Source organism: Cucurbita pepo, chromosome LG13, assembly GCF_002806865.2.
Source record: "Cucurbita pepo subsp. pepo cultivar mu-cu-16 chromosome LG13, ASM280686v2, whole genome shotgun sequence".
Lineage (NCBI taxonomy): Eukaryota > Viridiplantae > Streptophyta > Magnoliopsida > Cucurbitales > Cucurbitaceae > Cucurbita > Cucurbita pepo.
The window spans coordinates 6,085,361-6,101,110 of record NC_036650.1 but is presented as its reverse complement, the minus strand read 5'-3'; the positions used below and the strand labels follow the sequence as shown (position 1 = coordinate 6,101,110).

Genomic DNA, 15,750 nt, shown 5'->3' with positions numbered 1-15,750 from the left:
TTTTTGAAATAAATAAATTACTAATAATTTAAAGGTACAATAATTTCGAGAATTTTTTTATTAGTTTTAATATTTTCGAAGTTCAAAGGTAATATTAATTTTTTTAAACAAAATAAAATGTTTAATAGTATTTTTAGAAAAAAAAAAAAACAAAAAAAAAGTATATATATAAATTTAAATTCTCTCCCACACCGACACGGACTCGGAAAACGGGAAATAGAATAGAAACAAATCATAATTTGATGTTGCTGAATGCGTGGTGGCTTCCACTCATACATTCGTACGGAGGGAGAGGGAGAAGCGGAGGGGCCACGAAGTTGTGATATCTTTGATTAATTTTACCTTCTCCTTCCTTTGGACGATTTGTTTTTGAAGCTTGTTTGATGTTTATGCTTCAATTATCTGCGGCATTGATTCTGTGTTCTTTCTCACTTTAGAATTCGTATTTGAACAACAGTTTAATTGCTCGCTTTTGCTTTGAAGATTATTGGGTTTACTTTTGATTCCATTGTTGAAAATTTGTGATTACGCCTGCAATGGACGAGTTTGGGGTATTGACAGAACGATTTGGATTGAAGCCGCAAGGAAAATCGGCTCCAATGGCCGCATCTAAGGCACCATCTCCTTCAAACACCTTCCAGTCCCGGAATTCCGTGTACAATTCGGGTTTGAACGGCAAATCCTCGTTCGATTCTGGTTTTGTTGATGTATCTTTTCAGAAAAATACTAAACCCGATACTTACGGAGGGCTTGATGATTACGATGGTCTTTTCGGGAGTCTCAACCAGTCAACGAAACATTCGGGGAATTCTGGAAGTTCTCCGTCTTCTTTTGACTACGATTCCATATTTTTTGGGTCGAAGAATACAGATCCTGCATATGATGATGTTTTTGGTGGGATTCCCGGATTCAAGAGCTCGGTTACAGCGAAGAAGGAGGATCCTGTCCGATCATTCCCCTCGTCTTTGAATCAGACCTCTCAAATTGGTGATTATTTTGGTGATTTTGGCAGCAATGTGGGAAAAACTTCCCCGAAGCTGAACGGATTAAAAAATGCAGCAAATAACGCAGCTCCTTTTGATGAATTGATTTCTGGCTTTGGCAATAACAACTCTCGAACTAACAGGTATAATCAATGTAGATGCTTGAAAAACTGGCCTACATTATGTCGTTGGTACGAGAAAATTATGGTTTAGGTTCTGCTTTTTGTTGGTGAATCTACTGTATCATCATGCCGGTGTGAATTGAACTTAGGAAAAGATTTGACATAGAATTTAGCTTCATTTTTTTGTGTGTATTTCTAGTTTCTTAGATGACAAGAAGCAATTTTAGCTTCACAGTTTCATTCCCTTTACTGTAAGATCAGTTTACTCCTGCAGCATGTCATTTCCTTATTTTGGTTGCCATATATGCAACCTTTCAAATGTAAAAGTTCATTTTTGACTTTCATTAGTTACCTTAAATGTCCTATAAGCCTGCATCTATTCGTTTCTGCTTCCGAGGCAAATTCATACGAGCAATCGCCAATCAACAGCATTGTATTGAATTGTTAATGAAGTACAAACATATAACTGGAATGAAACATATCTGCAATTGAATACCATGGTTGCCTTTCAATTTTTCTTTAATCATATTAGACCATTTACAATATTGTATGCCAAGAGAAACTCTCTTCAATGTGGGAATAAAGTCTTGATTATTGTAGAAATCTATTTTCTGTATACCCTATGTGCCTTCCCAAGCTCTCATTCAGTTTTGTTCGTGCATATTTCCGACTAGATGATTTCCGTGCATGTTGTTTCTATTCATGCATCTCTATTTTTCTCGTAAGTGTGATTACTCGTACAATTGGTGCGTTCTAATCTTACTTGTTTGCACAGGGCAAGCATGCCAGACAATCTGACCCAGCAATCAACTGTCAGTTCAGCCAAAGATCCTTTTATCGAACTAGAATCGACTTCAATACCGTCTTATAATTCGTCTGAAGCTTCAAAATTTGACAGCCCCCCAAGTTCTTCCTCACCATTCAGGATTCCTCGGATACCAAAGCCAGGTCATAAGGAAGATAAAGGTGCTTCAGCTTCCCTAAATTCATATGTATTGATACGCCCAATCTCATCAAAATTTGACAATATGAAGATGCTCTGTGCAGTTAAGAGCTCCTCTTCCTCTCCTATAGATGAATTGGATAACTTTGCTAGGGGGAAGATGCAGAATAACAGTGAAGGGAAAGTCAATGCCTCAACACACATGAGTAGAAATCGTCATGTTGCACATGCTGCAGGAGTAAATCATCAAAAGACTGTTGACGATCTGGACTCCTTTTTCAACGTGGGTCCTCGATCACAAAGTGTTCCAAGGTCACAAACGACGACTCCGGTAACCACTTAACACCACCAATGCTTGTACAAAAGAAAAAAGAATATGAAAATTGATTGCAGTTAAAACAATATATATTTGTTTATTTGTATCCTAAACCACCAGATGGACACGTCTGTTAATGTTGTGGTGTTATTTTTCAGGATCCTCTATTTGACGTTCCTAAATACAACAAACCATCTGAAATTCCCAAAACTGCTTCTTCTGCTGTTAATCTTGTGGACGATCTTTCGTCGGTTTTCGGAGGTGATATACATACCATGCAATTGACTACAATTTTCTCGATTGTTTTTTCCTTCAATCTTTAAAAATTTGTTTTTCCCCAATCCCTTTTTTCTCTCATGGTAGATGCTTCTTCATTTGGACATTTTGAAGAAGTTGCTGGGGAGAGTGAAGAAAGAAGAAGAGCTAGAATGGGGCGTTTCCAGAGAACCCAAGAGCGTGCAGTTTGTGTTTCTCGTTCTCTCTTTTTTCTTCTTTGTTACAATTTGTACCTATTAGAGTTTAGATCTCTCTTCTTAGATGGATGTTCGTATTCATTGAATTAAAAGCAGTTCAAATCGATTCCTAGTGGGATTTGAGGCATAGGCATAGACTTCCTAGTAATTTTGGCAAACTGATTGTAGATTTTGCATTTCTTTTTTTGTTCATCTTTACCAGGAACATTTACACCATCTTAATGTTTTATTTTCAGGCAAGAGCAGTGGCTGATTTGAATCAGCGTGATTTTCAAACACAGCATGAGCAAGAAGAGAAGCATGTTAGTATTCAATTGCTCAATTGTATTTTGACTTACAGTTATAATTCTCATTTTGGTTAAATCCCAAGGCTTGGTTGGTTTATTTCCAGTTTTGTTTGATTTGACCAGAGGTTTGCTGAGACTTTAGATGTTGATATCAAGCGCTGGGCTGCAGGGAAGGAAGGCAACATTCGTGCACTGTTATCGTCATTGCAATATGTGTGTTTCTTAGTTTTAGTTTTTTCTCTCTCATTCTAATGTTCCTTACCTAGTGTCCGTTATTTTCTATTATTCTCCATGCCTAGTGTCCGTTATTTTCTATTATTCTCCATGTGAGCATTTCGATTAGCTTTTCTCTCTCTATTTATTATTATTTATTTATTATTATTATTATTATTATTATTATTATTATTATTATTATTTTTGAGTAATGGAGTCACACACCAAAAAATAATCTCAACCTAAAGGCCTTAGGGATAGGATCCATAGGCATAGAAAGGAGAAATCGAAGAAAAGGGAAATAGGGAATACTATGTAAGGATTTGTGTAAAGCACTCGGTTGGTGGTTGTTTACTGAATGTGTTCACTAAATTTAACAAAAGTGGTGAACTTATATGAGGAACATCTAGAAATCCTTGCTCCTGAAGAAGCCAAAGAGACCTCTACAAGCCTTTGAGCAATGGATTATACTCTTTTCGTTTTAACCATCAGCCCGAAATAAACTAAAAAATCTCATCTTCAACCTTCTTGGGGGAACAGGACGGGCGCCAAGAAGATTCAAAGTGATTGGTCATTCCTTTAATTTTCTTTCCATTAAACATCTTCTCAGCTGAAGATCCCAAGTATTATTGTAAACGACCAGCAAGTATTTATAGTGGCAAACTTGAAATTTGAGACCCTATTTATGTGGAAGGAAAGAAGCTGAATAGAGGAAGAGGAGAAGTCCTAGAAGAGTTAAAGATCTTCTTATTCTAAAAGAGTTGTTGACCTTAAACTGCTTCTGCATGTTCCCTTCATGGAGAGAAAAACTTCTCATCTTTGGAATTGTTTATGATGTATTTCCTGTAGGGATCTGTGATGGTAAAGACTCAGGATTTAGAAAAGCCTAGGCTGGAATTGAGGATAATGAAAAACCATAGTACCTTTGTAGGCTAGTATTGAGGATGATCGAAAATCGAAGTACCTAAAATGTATAAATTTTTCTTTTGACTTCGTTGGTAGATAAGTTAATATTGGCAACATGATTCAATAAAGCTACCTTGCAGTAGGCTGGTTTGAGGAGAGACAAACAAGCTTAAATCCATTGATTCTCTTTTGGTAATATTGTAAATAGTAGCATTCGTAAAATGTGTTTACTTCCCTGACCTTTTGCATGACATGTGGTAATGCTTATGAGGATGTATACATAAACATACATAACTTCTTGTAGACGCTTGAATAGTTACATTCTTAGAGAAGCATGGGCTAGTGGCTGCACCCCATGATCATAACGTAGAATATTTTCATAAAAGCCATCAACTTTAAATTACGTTCACACGTTCAACCAGTCCAGATTCTCTAGCTGTAATTGGCAACGATATAGATTCGTTTACTAGCATGCTGATTAATCTCCACTCTACTGGTGATTAGGTTCTCTGGTCGGGATGCGGTTGGGAGCCAGTTTCATTGACGGATATGATTACTTCTACCTCAGTTAAAAAAGTATATAGGAAGGCAGTCTTGTGCATTCATCCGGATAAGGTACAACAGAAGGGTGCCAGTATTGAGCAGAAATATACAGCAGAGAAGGTTTTTGATATCCTTAAGGTGACTTGCCAATATTTCATTTTCTTCTTTTAGCATCCATAGCTTCATGCTTGCATCTCGACTTGGTTTCTGTTTTTCGAACGATAAGGTGTTTGATCTTTTGAGTTTGGCTACATGTTTAGAGAATGGGTTGTTTGCTTTTATTTAAAATTTTCGTTGAGCTTAAGTCGTCTCCAATGTGGATACGGATTGTTATAGAATTATAAAGTACCTAATGATTTCCTACTTGGAATGTTTCTATGACAAACTATTGTAATCCTAGGAGAAATAAACAAACAAAGGATTGATTAATGACTGTCTTCCTCTGGAACGGCCTAAGATTACCGCTAGCAGATATTGTTCCCTTTGGATTTTTTTCCGGGCTTCCCCTCAAGGTTTTTAAAATGCGTCTGCTAGGGAGAGGTTTCCACACCCTTATACAGAATGTTTCGTTCTCCTCCCCAACTGACATGGGATCTCACAATCCACCCCCTCTCGAGCCCAGCGTCCTTGCTGGCACACCGCCTCGTGTCCACTCCCTTTGGGGCACAACTTCCTCGCTGGCACATCGCCCAGTGTCTGGCTCTGATACCATTTGTAACAGCCCAAGATTACCGCTAGCAGATATTGTCGTCTTTGGGCTTTTCCTTTTGAACTTCCCTTCAAAGTTTTTAAAACGCGTCTGCTAGGGAGAGGTTTCCACACACTCTTATAAAGAATGTTTTGTTCTCCTCCCCAACCTGTGTAGGATCTCACATTCTCATCTATCTTGTCCAAACAATTGGTTGGTTCAATACACGACTTCTTTTAGATTCAAAGTCTAATTCAGTTTACTTGTTTTGACTGTCTTATTACCATCATTTCTGTCTTACATTGAAACAGGAAGCGTGGAATAAATTCAGCAAAGAGGAACTTTAGACACAACCTCGGATGATTGTTTCTTTTCAACCACCATGTCACCTGCAAAGTATGAGTACCTAATCAGGAGACGACCAATCTACCATGACAAGAGCCGTCTGCTTCCTGCAGGTCAGTCTTGAGGCCATTTGGCTGTTAATATTGTGTTCAACATGTTCTCAGAGAAAGATCTAAAAGGTCGTGACTACTTGAAAATTTTATTCCATGGGCTAAATCATAGTTTCATACTTCGAAATAATGCTGATAATTCTTTAAATTTGCGCCAGATTCATTGCTATTGTAGAGTATTTCTTCCATTTTCCTCTTTCTTTCTTCTGTATACTGTATTCGGTGAAGTGTACATTCAAACCATTTGTATGATCTGTTGTAAGAGTATCCTTGAATTGTGTAACCTTGGGAAACTTTTTAAATTAACCTTTGTATTCTTTTTCCCCTCTGAGTGATTCTTTTCATAGTTTTAGATACGGATTTAGCGAGTTTTGTTTTATATTTCAAACACAAATTTCTTCCTTGAATTAGATATAGAAATGTCTATTTATTCTAGAGCTTGGGATCTCGTGGAGACCCGCCTCAAATGGGGTGGAAAATTTCCATTCAAATGGGGAATGGTTGAATGGGAGAGGGAGTAAGAAGAGATTCCTCCTTGTTGGATAAACAAGGTTGGGTAGATAAATAGGGTTGAGGATAGGATTGTATTCGTCATCCCAGCCTTGCTCGATCACAGTTGTGAATCTCGGGGTTTAAAACAATTAATTTTGGGGTTTCTTATGAATATTTTTACTTGCCTATTACACTACCTAAGGTTTTGTATAATAGAGAAGGCTTCTCCATCCCTGTCCCGTAGACATCTCTAGTTGATAAACTTTCGTAATAACACCCCGGTTGAAGACAAGAAGAAAACATTCATGTTCATAAAAGGCAGTTTCTCGACATGGAGCTTTTGCCTTTCCCGTTAATCATTAATCCAATCGAAACAATAAGATAATGGACTCGATCAAAGTAAAAAAAATAAATAAACAAACATATCATGGCCTTTACCTCGTCCTAGTAGATTTCTCCAAATGTCCATTACAAACAAATGCAAAATCCCATCAAAAGGGAAGGTAAGAGAACGACAGCAATTACTTTTCCAATGAAAATATGAACTTCCCAGAAACATCACTCCACCATCACGAAACCAACCCACCTGCGACGAAGCCGCCGCTAGTGGGCGGCTCTCGACTTGAGACCTTCCGGCGTTCTCAGCCATAAATATTATTGGGTCGGTTTGATTTTTAGGGCTACCTTTTGCGATACGTATTAAAAAGTTTACTTTCGATGTCGATATAAAGTATTCTTGTCATTTTTCTCTCAATAATATTGTACGAGCATCTTTCTTTCGTGTTCAAAAAAGTACTTTTTGTAGTTTTTCTGACAGAAATATTGTGATAGTTCTTCCATTTCTCAACACTACAACAGATAATATTGTGACACTCTAATCTAGCTTCTCGGCGCTATCCTCTCAATCCTTTTGATGTTAGAGCTCGTGTTGGCTCCATAATCCCAACAAGATTATTAAGACTGTGAATTGAATCATTCAAATTGCTTAGCTAAGGTAGAGAAAAAGCAAATCTTTTTATCACAGTATCAATAATAGAACGAACCATCAAACTTTGAGACAGTAATTGATGCTAAGCTATACTCAAATTCACAAATACAACCGTTTGCTTCAAGATGAAATTTGTATGCACGGAAAGTCAGTAATTACCAATAGTAAAGAGAATTACGAAAATATTGAAAAATATGTTCGATAATTAACATAAACTTCACTAATAACGTTTTTTTTTCAATTTTCGTTGAGTCGTGTTTACTTTCTCTCAAAGCTAACACGAGTTCACATGCCCACAAATTTTACCTGATTTTATACTATAAAATTAAATTTATAAAAATATAAGTTGAATAAACCTTTACCACTTTTTGACCTATTGGGATTTGATGGAAATTTGTTTGAAAAATGGTCCCAAAGACCTTTTTGAGTAACACCATGTTTTTTTTTGAATTTATTAAAATATTTTATATTTTTATTATAGGTAATAAAAATTATTCACTAAATCTTTTTAAAAGAAATACATATAACTTGATGGAGAAAACTCGATATCTGTAAATTTCTATGGAGAATTTCCACTCTACTGTCGTAAAAATATAGATATTTTAGAAAAATAAACATTAAAATAAGTGGCAGAGACGAAACTAAAAATACTTTCAAATCTCTTTCGATCTCCCTTGTGGAGATATAAATTTTTATTGAGGCTAAGGGTTAAATTGAGAATTAAAAACTAGTGGTAAAGGGCTTGTAGCTCTTTAGATCAATAAGAACTCCGGCAACCGAACCAATGGCGGCGGCTATCGAGATTATAAGACAGACGACGCTCAAGATTTGGAAGCGCACCCATGTAGAACTCCATTTAGGTATCTTCTTTTGAATGATGTACATCTCAACAGGGTAATAGACAGCAAGAGGCCAAAATCCTATAGCTCCAAGGAGTCCAACGACGTCGTTGAAGAACGGTAGAAGCATGGAGATCAAGGTCGTTACAATCACAAAAACCGCCCTCCAAACCAACCGGAAAAGGTTGAATTTGTACGGCCGGCAGCCGGGGATCGGAATTTCAATCTCTTTGGTGATGAATTTGTTCGCCGGAAACTTCTCCGACGCGTACTTTTCAACAAAGGCAAAAATGGGTTGGCAGTACACTTGGTAAGCTCCGACAAGATGGATAACAATGGCGGCATTGGCAATGTCGATAACCCAATAAGGAGTATAGAATCCGGTCAGTAGATTCGGCGGCGACATGTCGCCGAAGGCGGCGTAGCCGGCGCAGCCACACAACATATAGAACAGTGTTGTCACCGTCACGCTCACTAGTGTTGCCTTCTTCATTGTCTTCCCCTCCGACGGCGGCGATTTTATTGTGTCCTGTTTCATAGCTTTGTATCTCCGTCACCGAACTCGAAAGTTTAAACTGATAGATTACGACGACCGACGAGAGAATCGTACCTGAATTTCGATGAGGATCATCGAGTAAGAGTAGGCGAAAGCAATGTCTCCAAGAGCTTGGAAATTCCTCCAAACTTTTTGGGATTGAGTGGCAGTTCCTGAGCTGATTCCAGTCAAATTGCCTTTGATTTTCCCAGTTTCTAGAACAAACAAGAACAGGGTCAGAATCTCCAAGCAAAACATCAAAGAACAGAGGAACAGAGGAACGGAGATGTCGGAAAATTTACCGGCGACTCGGGAAACTCCGAGGCCGAGTCCTATAGCTGAGTAAGTAAAAGACATGACAGCAGCGACAATGGAGAGCCACCATAGCTGATCAAAATCTGGAATTTGGGATAAAATTATCTCAACAATTCCAAAAGCAATCATATACGGATTGCTATTGATTGGGCAAGGATCTTTCCCACCACTTGCATGGAAGCAATTTGACCTTTTAATTGCCCTGCAAATTTCAGATCCCCTGAAGAACATCAGAAATGAACAAGAACAAGAAGAAACAGTTTTTAAAAGTTCCCTCACATCATGCTTATGGCTGAAGCTATTGTAGACCCAATTGCAATTCCGAAAAGATTCAAGTATTGAACAAACCCACATAATTTCACATTAAAACCGCCTGTAAATCAGAAAAAACAGAGCATATAAGGTAAAAAACAGAGCATATAAGGTCAAGGGGGGAAATTCTTGAATCATTCTTGACAATTAAGGATTTTACTCACCGAAATTGGCCTGAACGGCATCCATATAAGTGTAGTTTCTCTTGCCGGAAACAGGGTCGCCGGACCGGTAACAGGCGGAGAGAAAAAGGGAAGTGTAATAAGTAACTAATGCGAACAAGAACATAGCCAACGGACCGGCGATCCAGCCGAGCTGCGCCGTCGCCCACGGCAATGAAAGAACGCCGGAGCCAATAATAGCTGTAATAATGTGAGCACTAGCTGTCCAAACATTCCCTGTTTTTTCAAAACAAAAACACCATAAGACCCTGTTTTTTTTTTAAAGAAACAGAGGACTCTGTTTTAGCTGTCGGAAATGTTATACCAGTTCGCTTTAGCCGGCCGTCGTCATCAAAGCACTTGGAACCACCTTGTGGAACCGCCGCCGTGGAAACAGCAAAAGCTTGATTCTCAGCCATCTTCAAAATCAAACGACAACAGAGGAAAATCAGCTGTTTTTTCTCAGACCCTTTTTGGTTAGCGTTTCAGAGTGTCTGAAAAAACAGAGCTCCGATGTTTTTGTTTTGGGGAAGAAGGAGATGGGTGTTCGTGTTTTATAGAGAAGAAGAGGAACAAGAAAGCACGTGCTGTTTACAGAAAGCTAAGGGAAGGTGAACCGAGTGGGTCTGTTGACGGTCGATTTACCTTTCTCACCACTTTTGACTCCGATGTGAGCTTCCTTTGAAGCTGCAAAATCCTCCACGTTTCGGGGAAAAAACATTAATAAAAAAATTAAAAATAAAAAAAAAAACAATTTTTATAATTCTCGCCACTCGTCTAGCAACTAAACTTGTTCGATCATACACGTCGTCCGTACGTGCACGTTTGTTCGTTGCTGTAAGATGAAAGTGTCCCACATCGGTTAATTTAGGGAATGATCATGAGTTTATAATCAAAGAATACACTATCCATTGGTGAGACCTTTTGAGGAAGTCCAAAGCAAAGCCATGAGAGTTTATGTTCAAGGCGGACAATATCATACTATTATGCTCAAAGTGGACAATATCATACCATTGTGGAGAGTCTTGTTCGTCGAACATAGTATCAGAGCTAACTTTGTTCGAGGAGAGGTGTTCACAGCCATGAGAGCTTATCCTCAAAGTGGACAATATCATATCATTGTGGAGAGTCGTGTTCGTCTAACAGTACTCTAACCCATTAGTCTCTAAGTTCTGAGTGAGGTAAAATTTAATGAAAATTGACAGAAATTTTGTGCCATATTCAGTTTGATGGCAGCCCCTTCCATGGTAATTTAAGTTGTTTGGATCTTTTTGTTTTAAGTTTTGGATAAAATATAGTGACAATGTTTTGTCTGTTGACTTTTTTGGATCATTTAATGATCATTGGCTTGAATTATTAGGTTTTCATTTAATAAATCATAATGTTGGTTGAATAATACCTATAATCCTCTATTTGACTTCATTTTTAAATATAATTTAAGTGTCATTTAAGAAATATTCGTAAATTGAATTATAAATTTATTTAAATTAAATTAAATTCAAATAAATGAAAATTTTACGGATAGATTTGGTTCATAGATTCATTAGAACTCATTTAAATTTATTGTTAATTTTAAAATATACCTATTTACTTTTAATATATATATATATATATATATATATATAATTTGATAATTATTTATTTTTTTAAGATATATATTGAAATTAAATTACAAAATTTAATTAAAGGGGGTGAAAATAAATAAATATTTATTTTACATATTAAAATTTTACTTTTATTAAAAATAAAAAAAATTTAACCCAACCCCTGGTAATAATTTATTTCTTTAGTTTTAACCAAAGAATATTAAGAATGGTCGGGGAATATGGGATTTATCCAAAATTAGAAGGTATTCTCTTACGTAAAAGAATAGATTCCTTTAAAAAGCTCGTTTTGGACGGCCAACATCAGACATAGAATATGTAACTTCAAACAAAAGATCAGATATTCAAATTCTCTACTCGCCTACTAACATACTTATATATCAATCAACGACCGACCGTTATATAATTTAAATCACTAATTATCTTTTCTCTTTTTTTAAAGAACAAGTCAATAAAGTTAAATCAGGTCGGTTTAAGAAAACGAGTTTAGAAAGTGCTACCGACCTTATGTATACAAAAAGAAATTTAGAAAGTGTCACCGACCATGCTAAAACCCGTTGATCAAGTCAAAAGCTCGCATCTAAGAATCTATCGATTTAGAATCTTAATACAATATAATTTTAAATAAGAATAATGTATCTCAGGAAAATATATTAGTTATGGATATATCTTAAATATTTAATATTTTTTTACTGATTAATAGTATATTTTATTTTATTTACAAGGTGAAAAGTCTATTTAATTTATTTTTTATTTTTAAATTTTAAGCCGTCTCCTTCCATCATTAATTAATTGCATATATATATTATTATTATTATTATTATTATTATTATTATTATTATTATTATTATTATTATTATTATTATTATATTTTTACTGTATGTGAAAAGTAATTAATAATTATTGCCCATGTAAGTAAATTCCCATAGGTTCATAATGGGAATCATATTCCCACTTTTAAAAAATTCCAAAAGTGGGAAAAACAGTGGATTTAATCCTTAAAAAATAAGGATTTACCAAAAAAATTCTTTCTTTTTTTGGTAATTTTCTTATTTTTAAATGTATTGAGTGGAACAAAATAATTCACTCAAAGATTAAAAAAAAATTATAATATTTATAAATAACTTAATAATTAGAGAGATTGACAAAGAAGTTACTCGAGAATACGGAAAAGATGGGTAAATTAGGTAATAGAAGTCCCATGGCAATCTTCAAGGGTCACTCGAACCCTATAACACTATAATTGTTATAGGTATTGGGTAGGATTAAATGCCCATGGACCCGCTCTCCACATGTTGTCCCCCTTAGACCTATGTGAAGTGAACGAATAAAGGACAAATCTTTTGGTGTGGTTTCTTGAAGAGTTGACATATCTAGCCTATCGGACTTCGTACTAACCGAGTTTAGGTATATATCCCTCATTTTCTTATTTCTTATTGTCATCATGTTTGGTTATGACCGAGGCATGGTGAGAAAAAAATGATAATATAAGAGACTTATTAAATTCATATAAGGTATGGAATATTGTACGAGCTTATCTTGATACCATTTCAGTCAAAGCATTGACTTAAGCATTAGAGAGTATCGGGCACAACGCTCCATCGATACTAAGTATCTTTCTTACAAGTCAGCTTTGATAAGACAAATCACTTGAGCCATGAGACCCACCATCTCAACTAGAATAAGTCAGCTCAAGCAGCAATTCACCTTTGGTTAGAGCATGTTAGCCTTAGTCAACATCTCGACAAAATTAAGTCAACTCATGTGACCTGGTGCCTTAGCTAGGATAGATTAACCCGAATAATTGATTTGCCACCTCACTGTTGTCGGGTCACATTACTCGTTACCTCAATTCGAAGCAAATATTTAATCATGATATTTTAACGTCCTCTAAACTTTGCGTACATTATTTTAGTTCTTTAAAAGCTCATATTAAATTTAGCGGATCAAAATGAAATAAATAGAAACCGTGAGTATTTTGAATAGTCAAATTCCCACTTTTCGTAATAGAATAAGATACCGTATATATTTGCTCTATCTTACCCAATTTCGCTTTTCTGAAGGAATATTTATCGATATTTATTTATTATTCATAATTTCTTAATAATAAATTGAAAGATGAAAGAATCTTGAACTTTTTTATTATTATTATTATTTTTTTGCTATTGATGAACCTATCTNTAAATAAATAAATAAATAAAAATATGATTTAAAAAATTAATAAATACGATAAATGATAAATGATAAATTATTACATTTTTTTTTTACGTTTGAAGTGCGTTTATTGGTAGGTAGGCAAAAGTCGTGGTTGGTGCTGAGATGATATCACACATGTACTACACCCAAACACGTTGTTAGATCTTTTTCTTGATTTAACTTGTCATTTTCTTTGGTAAAATACGTAAAAATGTTATATATATATATATATATATATATATATATATATATATATATNACGAAAAAATGATGAGAGAAAACAAAACTATTATTATTATGAATTTAAATAATTAAGAAATGAATAATTTACGATAAATATGTTATTGAAGTATAATAATTTAAAATTATTGGGTCAAAGGGAAGACTTTGGGTTAAAGTAATTAATTAATAAAGTAATAGGGGTTAATGGGTGTGGGGTCACAATTAAAATTTTGGTGTACACGTGGCGAATCTCCAATATTCAAATTTATCGCTAAAAATTGTTGGTGGTTAGCATTAGGTCTTTTCATGGTGAAAGAATCCAATAAGATACTTTTTTAAATCATTAATTTATTAATTAAGGCTTTAAATATTTGGGTTAACATTGTAACCCTAGTTAGCATTTTGTTGTTTAGCACAGTGAATTAGAAAGTTTGTTTGCCATTTCGACCCCCCACTAATTTAGTGCATTACAAATAGATTCCAAAGTAATTTCATTTATTCATTTATTTTAAATGCCAATTTGAGTAGCACGGTAAAAGAATAGTTTATTTTAAAACATTTTTAAATAAAAATTCAAAAATATTTTTACCCACGTTTAAAAAATTCGAATGAATTTTCAACAGTAATATTAAAAAGTTTGAAAATAATATATGAGATGTCGAAAGCATTTTCTTTTTCATAAAGGTAAAATATGTTAATTTTATTTTTAAAATTAAAGTCTTTTTTAGATTTTTTATAAAAAAAAAATTAGGGGTATAGTTGAAATTTTGAAAGTTTTAAAATAATATTTTTTCTAGACAAATAATAAAGTTTATAAGTATTTTTATTAATTTAGCCATAATAATAAAAAAAATTAATTAAATTTTTTTAAAAAAATCACTTTTAATTATAGTATTCAAATGGTAAATTTTGTAATAAATAAATAATAAATCTAATTTATTAAAATTTAATTGGTAAAATATCTACTTATTTATTTTTAAACATTTAATTAATATTTACAAATTATTTTTAGGGTTAGATATAAATAATTTTTTAGATTTAACAATAAATTGGATTTAAAAAAATTGATAAACTATAAAACGACATGTCGACCATGAAAATAAAGCCAAATCTGGAGACGGGATTTTTGCGTTGAATATTAAATTAACAAAACCTTTTTAAAAAATATACTTTGAGAATAATATATATATATATATATATATATATATAATTAGTCTTATTTTGTGTGGTTGTTGGACTGTTATAGGTTCCATTATTTGCGAATTTTCTCGGTGGAGACTTAAAAATATTATTTAATTAATGATTTTAAAAAAAAAATTTAAATTAAAAAAAAAAAAAAAAAGCTTTCATGAAATTAAATTATAATTAAATATTTGATGAATTAATATATTCATAAGCTATAAGAATATTTCTGGTCATTAGTTGTAGATTAGGTTAAATTCTCAACTTTATGAATTTGTGGTTTATGTTACAAATTCTATGTTATTTATTATTTTACAATATCCTATTATATTTATTTTAATTATATTCTAATAACTGGTATCAAAATCGTCCCCCTAATTTAGCCATGTTAATAGAATTCTCGAGTAACAAACAAACAGTGGAAAGCTTTAGAAGATGTAATTATGGTGTGATCCTGAGCAGTGTATTTCGATGATGATGAGTTGATTTAGTTAAGAGTAAGATGAATATACGACTATTTGATGGAAGATTCGGTGGCTTGACATTTTTGGTATTTAGGAATACTCGGGCTTGATCCACTGCCAAGGAAGCTACTCAACTCCAAGTTATTGACACTAAAAAGTCGAATGGTTAACACATGCTAGTTGACCAAAGTCAACTAAATCTCGATATAGCAAAGCTTAAATGGTTAGTATTACATCGTATCTGTACCTAAAAGTTAATATTGCAGGTGTGGCTCGTATACATTTCATCCTAACATTAGTGCTTACGAATGTTTAAAAATATATATGACAAATGACAACTAACCTAACATGACTCGTGTGATTAATTTAAAATAGATTAATTTATTTTTTTAATAAGTTATTGTTTTCTCCGTTGAATGTTAGTATCTCATTAACGGGTGACGATGCATACTCAATAATTTAATTATTAACTTAGATCAAAAGTTTGACTTTTTTTTTATAAGTTGAGCTA

General features: G+C 34.0%; 2 protein-coding genes across 2 annotated transcripts; one reads left to right on the top strand and one right to left on the bottom strand.

Annotated features, from left to right (window-relative positions):
• Window positions 1–209: 209 nt before the first annotated feature.
• LOC111809411 (auxilin-related protein 1-like) lies at window positions 210–6,255 on the top strand. Its single transcript, XM_023695861.1, has 9 exons — window positions 210–1,126; window positions 1,881–2,071; window positions 2,153–2,379; window positions 2,523–2,625; window positions 2,728–2,825; window positions 3,074–3,139; window positions 3,248–3,337; window positions 4,748–4,924; window positions 5,786–6,255. Exons 1-9 carry the CDS (start codon window positions 537–539, stop codon window positions 5,819–5,821), a joined length of 1,578 nt encoding a protein of 525 aa, XP_023551629.1. The 5' UTR covers window positions 210–536; the 3' UTR covers window positions 5,822–6,255.
• Window positions 6,256–7,965: 1,710 nt separating this feature from the next.
• LOC111809058 (amino acid permease 3-like) lies at window positions 7,966–10,084 on the bottom strand. The gene is made up of 6 exons (XM_023695384.1): window positions 9,897–10,084; window positions 9,575–9,808; window positions 9,378–9,471; window positions 9,086–9,300; window positions 8,859–8,998; window positions 7,966–8,777 (listed from the first exon to the last, which is right to left on the bottom strand). The coding sequence occupies exons 1-6, from the start codon at window positions 9,988–9,990 to the stop codon at window positions 8,130–8,132; spliced, it is 1,425 nt and encodes a 474-aa protein (XP_023551152.1). The 5' UTR covers window positions 9,991–10,084; the 3' UTR covers window positions 7,966–8,129.
• Window positions 10,085–15,750: the final 5,666 nt, after the last annotated feature.

Bases quoted from the DNA above. Each gene is read 5' to 3' on its own strand.
- LOC111809411 (XM_023695861.1), top strand. From the start codon at position 537: ATGGACGAGTTTGGGGTATTGACAGAACGATTTGGATTGAAGCCGCAA. The intron at 2,826-3,073 runs GTTTGTGTTTCT...TTTTATTTTCAG, and splicing joins AGAGAACCCAAGAGCGTGCA to GCAAGAGCAGTGGCTGATTT. The intron at 3,140-3,247 runs GTTAGTATTCAA...TGATTTGACCAG, and splicing joins ATGAGCAAGAAGAGAAGCAT to AGGTTTGCTGAGACTTTAGA.
- LOC111809058 (XM_023695384.1), bottom strand. From the start codon at position 9,990: ATGGCTGAGAATCAAGCTTTTGCTGTTTCCACGGCGGCGGTTCCACAA. The intron at 9,301-9,377 runs GTGAGGGAACTT...TGAAATTTGCAG, and splicing joins GCTTCAGCCATAAGCATGAT to GGCAATTAAAAGGTCAAATT. The intron at 8,999-9,085 runs GTAAATTTTCCG...TGTTTGTTCTAG, and splicing joins CGGAGTTTCCCGAGTCGCCG to AAACTGGGAAAATCAAAGGC.